Source organism: Saccopteryx bilineata, chromosome 5 (genome assembly GCF_036850765.1).
Source record: "Saccopteryx bilineata isolate mSacBil1 chromosome 5, mSacBil1_pri_phased_curated, whole genome shotgun sequence".
NCBI lineage: Eukaryota > Metazoa > Chordata > Mammalia > Chiroptera > Emballonuridae > Saccopteryx > Saccopteryx bilineata.
Window position 1 is genome coordinate 71,303,522 of NC_089494.1, and position 20,887 is coordinate 71,324,408.

Consider the following 20,887-nt stretch of genomic DNA (forward strand, 5'->3'; position numbering starts at 1 on the left):
TAGAGAAGAATCTGGGCTTTGGAAACAGACATTTCTGGGACTGAATCCTGCTGGCCCTAGAGTTTATGTATCACTAAATGGTGATAATCCTTTATTTGTTATTGTTGTTAAACTTCACATTTACTGAATCTTCTAGGCACAATGCTAAGTGCATTTACTTACATAATCTCATGTAATCCTCACAACAACACTTTATAGAAATATTTCTTAGAAAGCCAGGCATTGGAGAGGTGAGGTAACCTGCCATTGGTCACAGAGCTGGTAAGAAGTAGAAATAGGGCAGCCCAATGCCAGGTCTGTATGGCCCCTGAGTTTTATCCTTTTATTATTATGGTACTACCACATAGCACTTTCTTGAGGATTAAATAAAATGGGACATTTTTTCAAAGATTTGTTTTCCCAGAGAAAGTGTACAAATAGTGCAATGATGTTATTTCTCTCCATGTATATGGTCCTATTCCTCAAATAGGCAGAATCTTGTCTTAAATCTTAAAAAAAAAATTTTATTGATTGATTGTAGAGAGAGAGAAAGGGGAGCAGAGAGAGAGAGAGAGAGAGGCCAAGAGAGAGGGAGAGAGGCATCGATCCATTCCTGTGTGTGCCTTGACTGGGGATTGAACAGGCAACCTCTATGCTTTGGCACAAAGTTCCAACCAACTGAGCTATCCGACCAGGGCCTTAAATCTCTTATGTTTACTTCTAGCACCTTATTTAATGTCCCATACATAAATAATTAATAAGTATTTAGATAATGAATCTGTTTTGAATTTTTGAATAAATGTTTACTTCTGAAGGCTATTAAAAACTATCTGAACTCAAAGATAATGTGAAGCTCATATGCATGTGAATAAAAACACAAATGTGACATAAAAGTGAAACTAAGAGACATTGATAAGAGTGTGGTGGTTAGGGGGGGAGGGGGGAAAAGGAGGGGGAAAGGGGGAGGGGGAGGGGCACAAAGAAAACTAGATAGAAGGTGACAGAGGACAATCTGACTTTGGGTGATGGGTATGCAACATAATTGAAAGACAAGATAACCTGGACTTGTTGATCTTTGAATATATGTAACCTGATTTATTGATGTCACCCCATTAAAAAAATAAAATTATAATTAAAAAAAAAGAAACACAAATGTGAACTATTCCAGTTATCAAGGAGATCTTATTCATGGCTTTATTTATGAACTACTTCCAGTAATAGATATGTGAATTGCTTATTCAAAGCAATACCATATATATGATAACACTATAACTATTATGCCAAAGTTGCAGTTATTGTCTTCTAAAATAAGACAAGATGATACATAAAAGCCAAAAATATATAAATTCTTTTTTTACACATCATTTTATACACAGAATTCAGTTACTGAAATGATAAGTTGAGAATGGACTGTTAGTTTTTATTTGAAATTTCTGGATAAACCAAAAGATTAGTATAAAATACTTTTAAAGTTTTAAAACACAAATGTTCACTACTACCTTCCTTAATTGAAAGCAGCCCTTCTTACCTACAATGGATAGAATGACCACCACAAAATCAAAAATATTCCATCCAATGGTGAAATAGTAATAACGAAGAGAGATTAGTTTCAGCACACACTCTCCAGTGAAGAGAACAATAAACACCAGATTAATCCAGTACAGAATGTTGGTCATTTCTTGACTCTGGTCATCAGTTTCCACCATCATAGTGACCATGTTCAGGCAGATGAGGATCATGATGCTGATATCAAAGACTTGTTTGGTTACAAAATCAAAGACCATTCCTTGGAATTTGTTCTGAAACAAAGAATATGTAAAAGTTCATTTAGAAACTGGAAAAACAAATGAAGTTCAACTTATCTCATTTTAACACAGCAATAATAAAAATGGAACTTTTATAAAAACATGCCATGTTTGTTTTACACTTGGAAAAAATTGATATTTTGAAATATGCAATTCTTTCCAAGTGTATTAGTTTTATTCATACTGTTCATGATACCAGATTCTATAAACTGACTTTAGGTTAAGAATCACCTGTTGTGTTTTCAGTGTCCAGAACATCATCGTGTGTGCTAGTCAGTAAATACTTGCCACTACAATAAATCTTTGTTAACCCATATGTTGGGTGTAGGTATTAAAGTTAACTTTGAAGAACTAATAAATAAATACTCCTCCAATGTTTTTTGTCACTTTTTTCTAGTTTCTGTTTTTATATTTTGTTGCCAAAGCCACAGCATCTTAAATACCACCTTAAGGTTTTGCTGAGATGATTTAAAAAATTGTAGTTCAAGAAAAAAAGCATTAGTGGAACTGCTGGTGTAATCCAATTAAGTTCTATATTTTATTTAATGGTATTATACCAAGGTTACTTTCTTAGTTTTGATAACAGATCTATGATTATGTAAGATGTTAAAAATTTAATAAGCTGGGTGAACATTTGATGGAATAACCCTTCTATACGAATATAATTATCTTTAAGAAGTTATGGTTCAAAATTCAGCTATTCCACCTTTGCCCTATTTATTTTGGACATATTTCCAAGCACTAACTGGCTTGATGTCTTGTTAATGAAATTAAGTCCTCATTTGCTAAGCCAGTTCTGCTGATTGAACCATGTTTTTTTTCCTTGTTGTATCTGCTTTTTGCCTGTATCAGATACCCTAAGGCATCGACCATGACAAAGTTCTGCTAGGCTATCCTCCTTTTCAATGATTGCTACCTATACACTTTATAGTCTGTTTTACTAGATTGATGTTTTCATGGGTTTGTACTCTATATACTAGTGTTCTGACTTCTCCACCTGTTGGTTATATTTTGCTCTTTCATCTGAATACATATTTGGCCTGCTGTATTGGACTTAATAAATGTGTCTAATTCTAGTTCTACACTCTTCCTTCTTGTTTACTACAGTTTCCTTTTACAAGTCTAGTTATGTACCCCTCTTTTTTTAGTTAAGTGAGAGATGAGAGACAGAGAAACAGACTCCCACATGCACCTTGACCAGGATCTACCTGGTAACCCCAGTCTAGGGCAGGTGCTCTGTTCATCTGGGGATGATGCTTGCACCTGAGCTATTTTTAGCACCTGAGGCAGAGGCTCCAGGGAACCATCCTCAGTGCTGGGGCCAATGTGCTCAAATCAATCAAGCCATGGCTGAAAGAGGAGAAGAGAGAGAGAAGGGGGAGGGGGAGGAGGGGAAAACAGATGGTTGTCTCTCCTGTGTGCCTTGACTTGGAATTGAACCCAGGATGTTGGCATGCTGGGTCGATGTTCTACCACTGAACCAGCCAGCCAGGGCCATGTTCTCTTTATTTACATCTTTCTGATATTTCATATCACTGTTCCATCATATGATCTAGTGAATTCTAACTCAATTTTAATATTTAAGTACTATGTAGTCTCAGAAATCTTTGTGCTCACATTTGTCATAACACTGGTGACATTGTATTGCCAGTGATTTGCTCCTATTTAATTTAAAATTTGCCTACCAGTAGTTTGGAGGCTCTTCAAGGAAAGAGCAGTGCCATTTTTCTCTCAGAGATATCACCTAGAGTGCAGTGGGTTCAAATTTTCTGTAAAGGACAACTTGGTCTTTTTTTTCATATTTGCATGATCAATAAAAAAGCATCTTATAGTCCCTGATCACATAATTTTCCAATGGGTCATCTCCATGTACAACTTTAATTCCCAGTCACTGAGTGCAGTCTCCAATTTAATCCCAGGGTTTAGAATGTGCTGGAGGAAGCTATATGACCCTGGAGGCCTTGCTAATCAAAGATTTATGTTCTATCACAGGGGTAGTCAACCTTTTTATACCTACCACCCACTTTTTGTATCTCTGTCAGTAGTAAAATTTTCTAACTGCCCACCTGTTCCACAATAATGGTGATTTATAAAGTAGGAATGTAACTTTACTTTATAAAATTTATAAAGCAGAGTTACAGCAAGTTAAAGCATATAATTATAATTACTTACCAAGTACTTTATGTCGGATTTTTGCTAAGTTTGGCAGAATAAATCTTTATAAAACAACTTACTATAGTTAAATCTATTGTTTTATTTATACTTTGGTTGCTCCACTACCACCACCATGAAACCTGAAATGCCCACTAGTAGGCAGTAGGGACTAGGTTGACTACCACTGTTCTATCACTTCATCTTCATCTTTGATAACAAGGTTTAAAAATCCTTTGTTCCTCAGTTGCTACCAGGATAGTTTTGGACTTCTCAGAAATTTCCCATTCCTTTGCACTCTGTTCTTTTTTTAAAAAAAAACATCAAAGTCAATTGGTATAAAGAAACTCCTTTACTTCTATTTGCACTTCATATTATCTCAATTTCCACACCTATCTTTTTAAACATTACTACAAATTTACTGAAGAACTCAATCTCTTTTCTTCATAAATCTAACCTTACTGTTCTCAAGTCATAGCCTGTGCATCTGTATTCTATATTTATTCCTTTTTAAACTATTTCTTCCTCTCCAGAACTCCTGCTTTGTTTTAACTTTAATCTCTCATTCTTAAAAAAAATTATTCTACTAATTCTTCTAAATATTAATTCTCTCTCATGACTACCACCACCTTTTGATTGTCAGATTCTGAAAACTAGCACCTCCAATTTTCTCTCCATTCATGCCCTACTTCATATCCTGCTTGTTCTACTATTCATCCAATTATGTAAGGCAGACACTCATAACTCATGTCTGTTGCTTCCTTCTTCAGTTCTCATATTCAATTTGTAAAGAAGGCTTTTCATTTCAGTCCTGTGATAGCTCACAAATCTATCTTATTTTATATATTTTCACAACACTCTGGTTTGGGCTACTTATTATCTCTGAGTTAGCTCTAGAACCAGTCTCCAATACAAAACCACTGCCTCTGTTAATACTGGTTGAGTGATCATCACAAATACAAGTAGATCAGATGTCCTTCAATGGTTTCCCATTGCTCTTAGAACAAAATGATTCTTGCACATGTTCTATGAAGCCCAGAAAAGTCTGGCTCATCCTAACCTTTTCGTTCTCAACATTTATCCAATGAACCCCTCTCTTTGCACTCCACACTGGCCTTCCTACCTCAGGGCCTCCACATTTACATTCTTCTTCTTCCAAAGGATTTTATCTTTACATTTTATCTATTGATATCTTCTCATTTTTCTTCAACCTTCAGCACATACATCACTTCAGTGAAGCTCTCCCAACTTTCCTGTTAAACAGTTCCCTCTCTCTTATCAGCTCTCACAGCCAAGTGTATTCTTAGATATTTCTATTGGTGTGACTATTTTACTTCTATTTGCTGCACCAAATAGGCTCTATGTTATTCAATATTAAATTCCAAATGCTTAACATAGTGAATTCTTAATGAATGACTAAATAAGATGGATTTTACTATATTGTTTTATAATTTGCCAAATTGTCACCGATAACATTATAGCTAAATGTACTGCTCTTTTCCCTGCATCCCAATTCATATCCAAATAAATCAGTATGTCATTTGACATAATTAAACAGCCTCTCTCTCTTTTTTAACTTTTCTCAATAATACATCTCTTTATATATACTATCTTACTAATCAATCTCTCATTGATTTACTTCTTCCTATAACAGTAAAGAGCCCAAGGATTCATGTTCAGAACTTTTATTTTCATTTTTTGTCTATGTACGTAATTTTCTTTCAGTAATGAATCTATGCTTCAGAGCTCAATTAAATTTTGTCTGACAACTCTGAAATCTTTATCTCAGTCTGACATCCCCTATGACCTAAATCTGTATTTCCAAATGCATTTATAGACTTTATATTATTGGAACCCAAAATTTTGCAGAACTGTTTTATATTCTTCATTATCTACATGTCCTCCTTCTCTTCCTACACTTGGTAGCTGCCTATTGAGTCCTCTTACTGGCTCATATAGCTCCCATGTTCCAGTCCTACTTGGCATAACCCCATATTATGACCCCATCTTCCTGTCTATGGCCCACAGTTATTTTGTCTCTAATATCTCTTTAAATCAGTCTTTAAAATCTCTTTTTTTTAACATTATCATGCTATTCTTTTAACTATACAGTATTTATATTGCTTAATTAAGATCAACTTTTTCAGACTCATAGTGGTTACCTTCATTCAATTCACCCAGAAGACCTTATGTTTACTACTCATCAATTCCAATGTCCTTATTCTCAACTGAAATATTTATTTTTATGGTTTTGGAGTATAAATTTTCTCAAACAAGGAATGTATTCGGCTTGTCTTCCCATTCATTTAGATGTATTACTTTTCAAAGACTAGGCTCAAACTGTACATTCCTTATTGTCTCCAATATAGCTGTTTATGATCTTTGAGCTTTTGGCCAACTTACAAAGTGAACACAGGCATAGCCAGTTTTATATTGTCACTGATTGAGTCATAGAATCTCAACTCCTGGAGGATACTGGATCCTTGCACTATGTACCCCTTGGGGGAGGAGTTCTGAGATGTAGCTGAAGTATTCCTTCAGGAGTGTGAAAAAATTCAGGGACTTTCTTGACAGCAATTCCTTGCAACAACCAAACAGAACCAGTAGCAAATGGCACATATGCAATTAGAATAACCATAAAATGTCACAAAAAGAATTATGTTATCTAATTTAGGGGCAAGAAACTAGGGGAATATATGAACTATTTTTAAAACCAGAAACAAGCAAAACCTGTGTCTTGTTTTGTTAACAATGCCATTCAGTTTGCAGAGCTGGACAGAAAATGGGACATGTCTGAGATGTATCTATTATCCCAATTGGCCCCCCTATACTCTGAGCATATACAATCTTTCAACACTATAATACACACACATGCACACAAATAAAAATAACACTATGGTATACTGCTCACAAAAATTAGGGGATACTTTATCACTTCATATTCATTTTGGAATATCCGTTAATTTTTATGAGCAGAATATATATGGATATCTTTTGTTTTCTATATTAACAGATGCTCCTCAAATACATCAAGCCTGTGTAATACTATTGGCATGTAAGTATAAAATTTTTATTTGTATATATTTTATGTTAGTATAAACTATATACATATTGTACATATAGAATACATTACTTAGGCTATTTGGTCTAGCTAGTCGCATTGTTAAGGTAAAACTTTTGCAAATTAAAATAAACACTAGTATCTAACAATTTGAGCTAAGGAAGTGATAGATGGCATAGCTGTTACTGATGATGAAAGTGTTATTCTTACAGCAGGTCGAGGTATGGGTTTCTGTGGTTTCTTTGAACCCAGCTTTTTCATTGCATTATAGTATTTCTTCTGCTCTTCTGTCATAAAAATGTCTTGACCTCCAAAGTAAAGAAATGAAAACAAAACTTGTTAAAATCATGATTTTTTTGCTATATAATCTACCTTAGTAATTGTGTAAAAAATTGACCCTATCTTCTATTCTAATATTTCTAATTAATATCTGTATTTCAGAGATGCAAATATTCAATACATAAATTATTCTGTACTAGATTTCTATACTGTAAATATCAATACATGCTATCTTAACTATAAATTATTTAAAAACTAATTGCTAATTAAATCTTTCAAAGTAATTTATAAGGCCCTGGCTAGTTAGCTCCGTAGGTTAGAGCATCACCCCAAAACACCAAGGTTGTGGGTTCAATCCCTGGTCAGGGCACAAACGGGAAGCAACCAATGAACAGCACACCTAAGTGAATGAATGTTTCTCTCTCTCTCCCTTCCTCTCTCTATCTCTCTAAAATTAATCATTAAGAAGAAAAGAAAATAGTTTATAAATTTTATAATTTTTCTTTTTGATGATTGCATTTTGGAGCCAAAAGGAAACAATATAAGATGTATAGTTCACATTTTAGAGCAAAAATGAAGTTTTAGTATACTTATCTTCTTTTTCTGTTGGTTGAAATTATCGATGATGACACCAATGAAAAGATTCAGAGTAAAGAATGAACCAAAAATAATAAAGATGACAAAATAAAGATACATGTACAGATTGTCTTCATACTTGGGTTGTAATTCTACCTACAAAATATAAAAAAATTATAACTATTAGACCTCATACTTTTTTCATAAAAAGGACATCAGTGAATTATCAATTCTCACAGCATGTCTTAATCACTGGGGACAAATTACTTTCCCCCAATAAATACCTAGAGCAATGATTTTTAACCTTTTTCATGTCATGGCATATATAAACTAATTTCTAAAATTCTGCAGCACAGCAAAAATATATTTTTTTGCTGATCTGACCAAAATATAGACATAATTTTGATTCATTCACACTATTATTTGTATTGCCTGTTGCCGTTTTTCAATTTGACAATCTAAGGGGGAAAGGGTCTGTGCCCCTGATCAAATAATCAGACATTGCATGTTTCAAAAATTCTTGTGGCCAACTGGTTAAAAATTGCTGGTCTAGAATATCAATGCTGTTTATAAGCAAAGACTCCAATGAGGCATGCAAAGTAAGGGTTCTCTGCTCCCAAAGAAGAAACGTTATGTTAAAACCTTTTGAATTTGGGCCCTGGCCGGTTGGCTCAGTGGTAGAGCGTCGGCCTAGCGTGCGGAGGACCCGGGTTCGATTCCCGGCCAGGGCACACAGGAGAAGCGCCCATTTGCTTCTCCACCCCTCCGCCGCGCTTTCCTCTCTGTCTCTCTCTTCCCCTCCCACAGCCAAGGCTCCATTGGAGCAAAGATGGCCCGGGCGCTGGGGATGGCTCTGTGGCCTCTGCCTCAGGTGCTAGAGTGGCTCTGGTCGCAACATGGTGACGCCCAGGATGGGCAGAGCACCCCCCCCCCTGGTGGGCAGAGCGTCGCCCCCTGGTGGGCGTGCCATGTGGATCCCGGTCGGGCACATGCGGGAGTCTGACTGTCTCTCCGTTTCCAGCTTCAGAAAAAAGAAAAAAAGAAAAAAAAATGTAGAAAACTTTTTGAATTTACTTTCTCTGACTCAGTTTCTTCATCTGTAAAATGAAAATAATAGAATCTACACCTCATATGATGGTTGGAAAATTAAATATAGTAGTAATATATGAAAAGTACTTAAAACAATGCTTGGCCAATAGTAATATAATGGCTAAGTGTAAAGGTTTGATTCCCATTACACATATCTTTTGATAGGTATGTGGTGATATAAGTACATCAGTGAGATCTTTTCAGTCTGATTATGAGTCTATTGGCTCATCCTATTAAGTAGACCTTAGGCATTGGTTCTGTATGACACCTTTTCTTGTCCAGCATACTTCTGATCAAAAAATGGTTTAATAGTTGATTTGTGCTTTGGCTGTAATCTGTAATTCGGGTCTCATAGGGTATAATTCTAACCAGTTCAGTTCACCAGTCACAGTGGTTAATAGGTGTAGGTAATGACTTATTGTGTCATGAAATTATTTTAGAGGGTAATGGCCAACACAATTTTTCCCCTAATGAAATGGAATAAAATAGAAAATATAAAAATATTTATAAAAATGTCTATCCTTTGATGAGAGTTTTATTTATGCATGGGTAGCAGAAAGTAATATAAAATATTTTTAAACATTTGAAATAAAATGCAATATACAAAAGTGCACAGCATGCAAGTGTAACATGTAATAAATTGTTATAAAGTGAATTTCAAAAATCAGGACATTGTCAGAACCTCAGAAACCCTTGGTGTGATCTTCCTAAAACATTAATTCTACTATCCCTGTTAGAACGAATCATTATCTTGACTTTTATGGTAATTATTTTCTTGCCTTTTCTTTAGAGTTAACACCTAAGTATTTATTCTTGACCAATAAGGTAGTACCTACATTTTGCTGAGTAGATACATTTGTTTTAGACCTCTTATATTTTTAAGATTCATCCACATTGTTGTGTATATTATATTCATATAAAATTTTCATCGCTTATAATATTTAATTATTTGTCAATTCCTACCACTTTTGAGTTGTTTTTTTTTTTATAATAAATTTTTATTAATGGTAATGGGATGACATTAATAAATCAGGGTACATATATTCAAAGAAAACATGTCTAGGTTATTTTGTCATTAAATTATGTTGCAAACCCCTCGCCCAAAGTCAGATTGTCCTCCGCCACCCTCTATCTAGTTCTCTGTGCCCCTCCCCCTCCCCCTAACTCTCTCCCTCCCTCCCTCCCATGTCCTACCTCCCCCCACCCTTGGTAACCACCACACTCTTGTCCATGTCTCTTTAGTCTCATTTTTATGTTCCACCAATGTATGGAATCATGTAGTTCTTGTTTTTTTCTGATTTACTTATTTCACTCCTTATAATGTTATCAAGATCCCACCATTTTGCTGTAAATGATCTGATGTCATCATTTCTTATGGCTGAGTAGTATTCCATAGTGTATATGTGCCACATCTTCTTTATCCAGTCTTCTATTGAAGGGCTTTTTGGTTGTTTCCATGTCTTGGCCACTGTGAACAGTGCTGCAATGAACATGGGGCTACATGTGTCTTCACATATCAATGATTCTGAGGTTTTGGGGTATATACCCAGTAGAGGGATTGCTGGGTCATAAGGTAGTTCTATTTGTAGTTTTTTGAGGAACCACCATACTTTCCTCCATAATGGTTGTACTACTTTACAGTCCCACCAACAGTGAATGAGGGTTCCTTTTTCTCCACAGCCTCTCCAACATTTGCTATTACCCGTCTTGTTGATAATAGCTAATCTAACAGGAGTGAGGTGGTATCTCATTGTAGTTTTGATTTGCATTTCTCTAATAACTAATGAAGCTGAGCATCTTTTCATATATCTGTTGGCCATTTGTATCTCTTCCTGGGAGAAGTGTCTGTTCATGTCCTCTTCCCATTTTTTTATTGGATTGTTTGTTTGTTTGTTGTTGGGTTTTATGAGTTCTTTGTAAATTTTGGATATTAGGCCCTTATCTGAGCTGTCGTTTGAAAATATCATTTCTCATTTAGTTGGCTGTCTGTTTATTTTGATATCAGTTTCTCTTGCTGAGCAAAAACTTTTTATTCTGATGTAGTCCCATTCATTTATCTTTGCCTTCACTTCTCTTGCCATTGGAGTCAAGTTCATAAAATGTTCTTTAAAACCCAGGTCCATGATTTTAGTACCTATGTCTTCTTCTATGTACTTTATTGTTTCAGGTCTTATATTTAGGTCTTTGATCCATTTTGAATTAATTTTAGTACACGGGGACAGGCTGTAGTCGAGTTTCATTCTTTTGCATGTGGCTTTCCAGTTTTCCCAACACCATTTGTTGAAGAGGCTTTCTTTTCTCCATTGTGTGTTGTTGGCCCCTTTATCAAAGATTATTTGACCATATATATGTGGTTTTATTTCTGGGCTTTCTATTCTGTTCCATTGGTCTGAGTGTCTATTTTTCTGCCAATACCATGCTGTTTTGATTATCGTGGCCCTATAATATAGTTTAAAGTCAGGTATTGTAATGCCCCCAGCTTCATTCTTTTTCCTTAGGATTGTTTTGGCTATTCGGGGTTTTTTATAGTTCCATATAAATCTGATGATTTTTTGTTCCATTTCTTTAAAAAATCTCATAGGGATTTTGATGGGAATTGCATTAAATTTGTATATTGCTTTGGGTAATATGGCCATTTTGATTATATTTATTCTTCCTATCCAAGAACAAGGAATATTTTTCCATCTCATTGTATCTTTTTCGATTTCCCTTAACAATGCTTTGTAATTTTCATTATATAGGTCCTTTACGTTCTTTGTTATGTTTATTCCTAGGTATTTTATTTTTTTTGTTGCAATCGTGAAGGGGATTATTTTTTTGAGTTCGTTTTCTAATATTTCATTGTTGGCATATAGAAAGGCTATGGACTTTTGTATGTTAATTTTGTATCCTGCGACCTTACTGTATTGGTTTATTGTTTCTAATAATCTTTTTGTGGAGTCCTTCGGGTTTTCGATGTATAGGATCATATCATCAGCAAAAAGTGATACCTTTACTTCTTCTTTTCCGATATGGATGCCTTTTATTTCTTTGTCTTGTCTGATTGCTCTGGCCAGAACTTCTAGCACCACGTTGAATAAGAGTGGAGAGAGTGGACAACCCTGTCTTGTTCCTGATTTAAGGTAGAAAGTCCTCAGTTTTATGCCGTTTAATAGGATGTTGGCTGATGGTTTATCATATATGGCCTTTATCATGTTGAGATATTTTCCTTCTATACCCATTTTGTTGAGAGTCTTAAACATAAAATTGTGTTGTATTTTATCAAAAGCCTTTTCTGCATCTATTGATAAGATCATGTGGTTTTTGTTCTTTGTTTTGTTGATATGGTGTATTACGTTAACCGTTTTGCGTATGTTGAACCATCCTTGAGATTCTGGGATGAATCCCACTTGATCATGATGTATTATTTTTTTAATATGTTGTTGTATTCGGTTTGCCAGTATTTTGTTTAGTATTTTAGCATCTGTATTCATTAGAGATATTGGTCTGTAGTTTTCTTTCTTTGTGCCATCCTTGCCAGGTTTTGGTATGAGGGTTATGTTGGCCTCATAGTATGTGTTTGGAAGTATTGCTTCTTCTTCAATTTTTTGGAAGACTTTGAGTAGAATAGGAACCAAGTCTTCTTTGAATGTTTGATAGAATTCATTAGTATAACCGTCTGGGCCTGGACTTTTCTTTTTGGGGAGGTTTTTAATAGTTTTTTCTATTTCCTCCCTGCTGATTGGTCTGTTTAGGCTTTCTGCTTCTTCATGACTCAGTCTAGGAAGGTTGTATTGTTCTAGGAATTTATCCATTTCTTCTAGATTATTGTATTTGGTGGTATATAATTTTTCATAGTATTCTACAATAATTCTTTGTATATCTATGATGTCTGTGGTGATCTCTCCTCTTTCATTTTGGATTTTATTTACTTGAGTCCTGTGCCTTTTTTCCTTGGTGAGTCTTGCCAGGGGTTTGTCAATTTTGTTGATCTTTTCAAAGAACCAGCTCCTTGTTTTATTGATTTTTTCTATAGTTTTTCTGTTCTCTATTTCATTTATTTCTGCTCTGATTTTTATTATCTCCTTTCTTCGGCTGGTTTTGGGTTGTCTTTGTTCTTCTTTTTCTAGTTCCTTAAGGTGTGAAGTTAAGTGGTTCACTTCGGCTCTCTCTTGTTTGTTCATATAGGCCTGAAGTGATATGAGCTTTCCTCTTATTACTGCTTTTGCTGCATCCCAGAGATTCTGATATGTCGTATTTTCATTTTCATTTGTCTGTATATATCTTTTGATCTCTGCGCTTATTTCTTCTTTGACCCATTCATTTTTTAGAAGTGTGTTGTTTAGTTTCCACATTTTTGTGGGTTTTTCCCCCTCTTTTTTGCAGTTGAATTCTAGTTTCAAGGCTTTATGATCAGAAAATATGCTTGGTACAATTTCAATTTTTCTAAATTTGCTGATATTGTCTTTGTGGCCCAACATATGGTCAATTCTTGAGAATGTTCCATGTACACTAGAGAAAAATGTATACTCTGTCGCTTTGGGATGAAGTGTCCTGTAGATGTCTATCATATCCAGGTCTTCTAGTATTTTGTTTAAGGCCACTATGTCTTTGTTGATTCTCTGTTTGGATGACCGATCTAGAGCTGTCAGTGGTGTATTGAGGTCTCCAAGTATGATTGTATTTTTGTTAGTTTTTGTTTTAAGGTCAATAAGTAGCTGTCTTATATATTTTGGTGCTCCTTGGCTTGGTGCATATATATTAAGGATTCTTATGTCTTCTTGATTCAACTTCCCCTTAATCATTATGAAATGACCATTTCTGTCTCTGAGTACTTTTTCTGTCTTGTAGTCAGCATTATTAGATATGAGAATTGCTACACCTGCCTTTTTTTGGGTGTTGTTTGCTTGTACTATTGTTTTCCAGCCTTTCACTTTGAATTTGTTTTTATCCTTGTTGCTTAGATGTGTTTCTTGTAGGCAGCATATAGTTGGATTTTCTTTTTTAATCCATTCTGCTACTCTGTGTCTTTTTATTGGTAAGTTTAATCCATTTACATTTAGTGTAATTATTGACACTTGTGGGTTCCCTACTGCCATTTTATAAATTGCTTTCTGTTAGTTTTGTATCTAGTTTGATTCTTCTCTTTTGTTTTTCTATCATTTGTTTTTGTTTGTTTGTGTTCCATACTTCTTTCCTCGGTTGCTACCTTTTTTAAGTCCAGTGTTTTTGTGGTGGTTTTTTCAAGGGTGGTCACCATTAAGTAATGAAAAGGGTACCTACCATATTCATTGTAGTACCCTATCTTATAAGTATTTCTGCACTTCATCGTCCTTTGCTACTGTTAATCTCCATCCTCTCCCCCCTTTTTTCCTTTGTTGTCACAGTTTAAGTTTGGTTTTATTGTGTTCTTGGTGGAGCTGTTACTTGTGGTGTTGTTTTCTTTTGTTCTTTGAATCTGGTTGGAAAACCCCCTTTAGTATTTCCTGGAGTGGGGGCTTTATGCTCATAAATTCTCTCATCTTTTCTGTATTTGTGAATGTTTTTATATCTCCTTCATACTTGAAGGATAGCTTTGATGGGTATAGTATTCTTGGCTGAAAGTTCCTCTCTTTCAGGGCTTTAAATATTGGGGTCCACTCTCTTCTAGCTTGTAGAGTTTCTGCTGAGAAATCTGATGATAATCTAATAGGCCTTCCTTTATATGTTGTACTCTTCTTTTCCCTGGCTGCCTTGAGAATTTTTTCTTTGTCATTGGTTTCTGTCATCTTTATTATGATGTGCCTTGGAGTGGGTTTGTTGGGGTTAAGAAAACTCGGTGTTCTGTTTGCTTCTTGAATTTGAGGCTTTAGTTCTTTCCACAGGCTTGGGAAGTTCTCGTCTATTATTTGTTTGAGTATATACTCCATTCCATTTTCTTTCTCTTCTCCCTCTGATATACCTATTATTCTTATGTTATTCTTTCTGATGGAGTCAGACAATTCCTGTAGGGCTTTCTCATTTTTTATTATTTTTGAGTCTCTTTCTTCTTCTCTCTGTTGTGCCTCAAGTTGTTTGTCTTCTATTTCACTAATCCTATCTTCAATCTGGGCTGTTCTGTTAGCTAAGCTTGTTACCTCGTTTTTTCAGCTTGTGAATTGAGTTTTTCATTTCTGTTTGATTTGTTTTTATAGTTTCAATTTCCTTGGTGATATATTCTTTGTGTTCATTGAGTTGTTTTCTGATCTCCCTATATTGCCTTTCTGTGTTTTCTTGTATATCTCTGAGTATTTTTAAGATTTCTATTTTAAATTCTCTGTCATTTAGCTCCAAGGCTTCCAATATGTTGTCTTTTCTCCATAGATTTTTCCACATCTATTTGTGTTACCTCTCTTTCTTTTGTATCCATAATATTCGATTTCCTCTTTCTTATCGGCATCTGAGGGTGGTCTTGTTGATAGCACTAATTAGATTTAATAAGGAGTAAAAAGTAAAAAAAAAAAAAAAAAGAAAAAAAAAGGTAAAACACCCCACAAAAAAAAACAGTAATAATTTATTATTTCCCCCTTTTTTCTTTCCTCTCTTTCCCTCCTCTTCCCTCCTCAGGGAGATATCATGCTTATAATGGAGTGCCTGATTTGGGGTGAAGAGTTCAAGGGGCAAAAAAAGGGAGTAGGGACCTACTAAATGCAAAAAAAAAAAAGAAAAAAAAAAGGAAGAAAATCTTAGACAAGCATAAGATGATTTGCTTGTAAGTGATGGTCAACTAAGAGAAATAATGAGAGGGATAAGAGGGAACCAGGAAAAAGGAACAAAAAAGAATAATAAAGAAGAAAAAAAATAAAAATAATAAGTAAAAATCTGTTGTATTAAGTGGAGCGAAGATTAAATACAATGGAGACCTTGGGTTGGGAGGACCCAAAATGCCACAAAAATAAACAAACAAGAAAAAAAATAAAAACAAAAGCAAAAAAGAGAAATAAAGCCAAAAAAAAGCCTTGAGTCCCAAATTAACTAATTTGTTCGTGATTGAGGATTATATAGGAGGAAAGTAAAATGAGAAAAGAAAAAACGAATAGAAAGGAAAAAATAAGAAAAAGAGAAAAACGAAGGAAGAAATAAAATAGGAAGAGAAAAAAAACAAAATAAAGCAAGACAAAAAAAAACAAAAGAGGAGAGAGTGAGAGTTAAGTGTTTTGGAGTATAACTTTAAAGGAGGGTGAGGATGAAGAAGAGAAATAAAATGCAACACTCATGGGTAGTGTAGTTCAAGAAAGGGGAAGCATAAGATGGGCAGAGAATAGAAGGACCGAGGTGGAGGAAATAAAGGCAATAAGATAGAAGAAACAAACAACAACAACAAAAAAATTAATGGATCAAGTTGTAAAGTCTGTGGATTTTTCTTGATTTTGAGAGGTTAACTTCTTCCTTTTTCTTTTCTTTCCCTCTTCCTGGTCGGTGACTCTGTACCCCAGGCTCTGCCCTGTGTCACACTTAGGTAGGGATTGCAGTTGATCGGATTCTATGGCAATGTCATATAATTGGCTTTAGTCTTGTTGGTAGTCAAGGCTTGTTGGCGTTTGCAGGGTCCAACGATGAGAGAGTTTGCTTTCCTGGATTCTCTCTCCTAGTCCCCCCTTCCTGAATTAGCAGCCTGGTGATCCAGCTATAAGGCTGCAACTGCTTCTGCCTGGGGAGTAAGAGGCTCAAAGAGCTGGGAAATCCCCACTCTATCCCCACTCAGTGCAAGGCTTTGGGAAAGGCTCTGACAGTCAGGGCCTCCAGTTTAATCAGGCGGGGGTGGGAGTCAATTGTTGTCAAGGTGACTGTTCAGCGCCTATCATTTAGTTGGACCTCTCAACCCAGGCTTTCCACACTTTGTAGCCTGTTTTTGCAGGGAAGAAGAGGCACTAGTCTCTGCTTGTGACTAGTGTAGTATAGATCTTATTATCTGCCAAGTCCTTCTTGTTAGCGTTTATCCCTGAATATGGAGGCTCTATCAATCAGAAGTTGCCCCCGCCCCTTTAGCGAGAGGCACTAAAAAATATCATGCCTCTTGTCTTGGATCGCTGAACTGAGAGAGATCTTATCAATTAGAACCGAGGGTGCGCAGATTTCATGGGTTAAGCTAGTTTCAGTGATTGGGTCGCAGCTGTGCTTCCGAAGGTATTTTAGGCTGCCCGCGCACGCCCCTCCCCCAACGCTTGATTGTTAGCTTGAATGGCTGGGTGAGGTGCCCCGCCCATGGAGAGAATCTCCCAAGCCTCTCCCGCTCGCCCTGCCGCTGGCGGCTGGATGGCACCAGGCGCAGGATAATGGAGCCCCCTGGGTGTGCGGGCCAGTAGGGCGCTCTGGGCGCATGGAATGCCCAAGGCATGCACGCGAATGGGGTCCTCCGGGCACCGGTGGCTGGCGACTCTCACTCGCAGTGTGCGGGCCTCTGGGAACGTTAGCGGTGCCTAACCGGACCGGGCGCGCGCGCGCGGCTGCTCTCAGCAGCGGCTAGCGGCGGCGGCTCACAGCGGCTCGCAGCGCGGCTCCCGGCGGCGGCTCGCAGCTCCCAAGTGTGGGCTGACTCACCTCAGGCGCACTTCCTCGCGGCTTGAATGAACGTCCCTGCGGTAGATTTCTCCACACCCTCGTCTCTCAGATTCAAGTGATAACAGTCCTTTCGCTATCAGTTTGTGTGGAACTCTGGAATGCTCCGAGGATAAATTTTTCTGTTTCTAGTTGATAAATTTGTTGTGATTTAGGGGAGAGCTGTCGGACGCGCTGCTCACGGCGCCATTTCCGTGACGTCACCACTTTTGAGTTGTTTATAGTTTTATTTGTTTTGTTTTGTTTTTTTGTGACAGAGACAGAGAGAGCCAGAGAAAGGGACAGATAGGGACAGATAAACAAGAAGGGAGAGAGATGAGAAGCATCAATTTTTTGTTGCAGCACTTTAGTTGTTTATTGATTGCTTTCTCATATGTGCCTTGACTGGGGGGCTCATATGTGGCTTGACTGGTTGCTTAAGCCAGCAACCTTGGACTCAAGCTAGTGATCCCATGCTCAAGCTGGACGAGCCTGCGCTCAAACTGGTGACCTCAAGGTTTCGAACCTGACCAGGAGATGGCGCAGTAGATAGAGTGTCAGACTGGGATGCGGAGGACCCACGTTAGAAAACCTGATGTCTGTCCCTATCTGTCACTCTCTCTGTCTCTCTGTCTCTGTCACACACACAAAAAAAGTTATGGTTATGCTCATTCTTGTACATTGATTCTCTTACGCATGTGCACAAATTTCTGTAGGCTCTAGCTAAAAGTAGAATTGCAGGGTTAAAGAATATCTTAAATTTTATTAAATAATATGAAAATTCTTAACTTTTAAAATAAATATTTACCCACTTTTTCCCTTCTTAGCAAAGTATAATAGTTTTTATTACTGTTTATCCTTGGCAGCAATTAGTATTGTCAAACTTTTTAATATTGCCAATCAGGCTGGAGTGTAGGTGGTACCTCATTTTGGTTTAAATTTACATTCCTCTGAATTAATGAGAGTTAGAGTAAGTGATTTTTTATAATTTTAGTGGCAATTCGAGCCTATATTTTGTAAATTGCTTGAATGTCAAGGAGTTATGTAGCAGTTCATGTATATTATTAAGATAGAAACTGAAAATAAGTTGCATATCATATAGGTTGTTGATAAAAAAAAAAAGACAGAACTTCAAATAAGTAGAAAACTACTGTAGAAAGCAGTTATGAGTCCACAATGGTCAAAGTTCAAAAACATGTCCTACCACTTAATGTGTTAAACCTCTTTGCTTCCACGGTAAAATAGAGTTAAAACTAAATTACACAAAAGGGTTATTATTGAAGATTAAATGAGATAATGTAAGAAAGTCCTTAATATAGTGAGTGGTAATAAATAATAAATTTTTATTATTATTCAAAAAAGACCATAGATGGGATTTCTGATAGCACTTACAAAGATACAATGCAGGGATTTTAACTCTTATAGCTGTCTCTCTTTTTCACTATGGTGGGGAAAAAAAAAAGAGACACCCTCAGGAATTCTTTTGCATTAAACCTGGTTGTCGGTCCTAGGTAAACAGCATTAAACATAATTATTATTCTCTGGCAAAAATCAGAAATCAATTTCTTTTTTAAAATTGTTATTTCCTTCTTCTTTGTTATACAGTAAGAAATTAATGGAAATTGTGAAACAATTTTCAAATGTACTAAAGTGTATCAGGTAAACTGTGAAAGCTTCATTTTTCTACCAAAAAAACCCCCCAATTTTACTTCCCAGAGAGAACTACTATTAAATTTTTGTTTGTTTTGTATTGTTTTTTTTCCACCATTAACCAGATCCTTTCCATTACAACTTTGATCAAAATTTGAAGAAAACCTGGACAGATGAAGAAAGTATCGGTGAGGGCATCTTATACACAAATGGTCATAACCAGCTGAGCCAAAAATAAAATGTCTCATTTCAAATTCAGCCAACAAATTTTTAAGTGTCAAGTGCCATGCTAGGTACTAGAAAATATGATGTTGAAAAATTCACAGTAAGTTTAAAAATTGTTTAAATAAAATTTTGAAAAAGATAATGTAAAGTTGAATATTTTATTTTTATAATATAGATGTGCTCTATAAATTAACTCACAGTTTTATCTTGATATCGCTAAAATACAACACATTTAAATACTCACTGGACCAAATTAAACAATTTTCCCTCTAAGTAGACTTACATTTCGTGAATCAACAGCTGCATACATGATATCCATCCATCCCTTAAATGTGGCCTGAAAATAAGTCACATTATTTAATTTCTTTTATCTTTCACAAATTATAGTTTTAGAAAAGAAATTAAGTATCAGAATGATTGACCATGATTCATTCAAAACAGGAACATACAATAATTTGGGATTAACATCTAAATTTTTTGGGCAAAATTTATAGTATATGCTTTGAGAATACTTCAACTTTATATTCTTCTATAACATTTTTATGTACATATTTAACATCTTTAATTAAATTCTGATAGATTATAACAATATGCTATCATAAAAGCAATTATTATTAACAACCTTTGTATTTGTACAATGTAACATGATATTTAATTAAATAATTTCATGCATTAGTACTAGCATCAGACAAGTTGAAAAATATGATGCATTGTTTGATCTTAATTCACTTTTTTCTGAGTTTTCTGTTTGAAAAGGTATTAATAATTAATTATGATGGTCTGTTCCTGAAAATCTTCTCAATACTTTTATACATACATACTATTTTGATGTACTATTCTATAAAAAGCAGTTTCATAATCTGAAATCAAACATTATATTCAACTGCAATTTACTCTTTTAAGTATTTGTTTTGTGTTTGTGTGTGGACACATTAATCCTGAAAACAAAAGTCTTGTATATTTTTTTTCAGTTCCTTAGTGCCACAGAATCTTTCCTTCCAACATGCATATCTTGTTAGGTATTGTGTGGGTGGATCATCTAAAGGAGAATGTGGACATAACCCAGGGTGGTCAGTTGAGAGGTTGAATTGTTATGAATTGATAGTGATGTAATAGACTTAGTGGGAGGTTTCATTTACAGGTGAGCAATCTTTCTATCTGAAACTGTTCCAGCAACAAGCAGGAAGGATGGAATGAGGTATTAGTCTGTGTGAGGGATGTAAAAGTGGGGAGTTTTGGTAAGGGTGGTGGTAAAGGTTATGTGAGTGCACACTTGATGAGGGTATCAATAATCTTGGGTCCCTGAGAAAGAGTACAGAAATCTACCACTTCCCCCATACACGTTTCCAACACCACCCGAGTGCCTGTGCCTCCACTTGTTCAGAGTAGGGATTGGGGAAAACAATGGGAATCCGCATAGAAATCTCAATGACAGAGAACGGGTGTTGGGGTCTAATGCATAGCCTGGGAGATTATAAACTTTGCAGAGCTGTCCACTTTCAACATGGTGAAACAAAGCTTAGTTCAGTGATTTTTG

At 35.8% G+C, this 20,887-nt stretch overlaps 1 protein-coding gene across 3 annotated transcripts in view; it reads right to left on the minus strand.

Annotated features, from left to right (window-relative positions):
• LOC136337578 (sodium channel protein type 2 subunit alpha) overlaps nucleotides 1–20,887 on the minus strand; it is a 160,743-nt gene that overhangs the window by 3,453 nt on the left and 136,403 nt on the right. For all 3 annotated transcript variants that reach the window (XM_066278965.1, XM_066278966.1, XM_066278967.1), the window contains 4 exons: nucleotides 19,634–19,687; nucleotides 7,870–8,007; nucleotides 7,207–7,311; nucleotides 1,508–1,778 (listed from right to left, as the gene is read on the minus strand). In XM_066278965.1, the coding sequence (XP_066135062.1) occupies nucleotides 1,508–1,778; nucleotides 7,207–7,311; nucleotides 7,870–8,007; nucleotides 19,634–19,687 (568 nt within the window). The remainder of the gene's footprint in view (nucleotides 1–1,507; nucleotides 1,779–7,206; nucleotides 7,312–7,869; nucleotides 8,008–19,633; nucleotides 19,688–20,887) is intronic.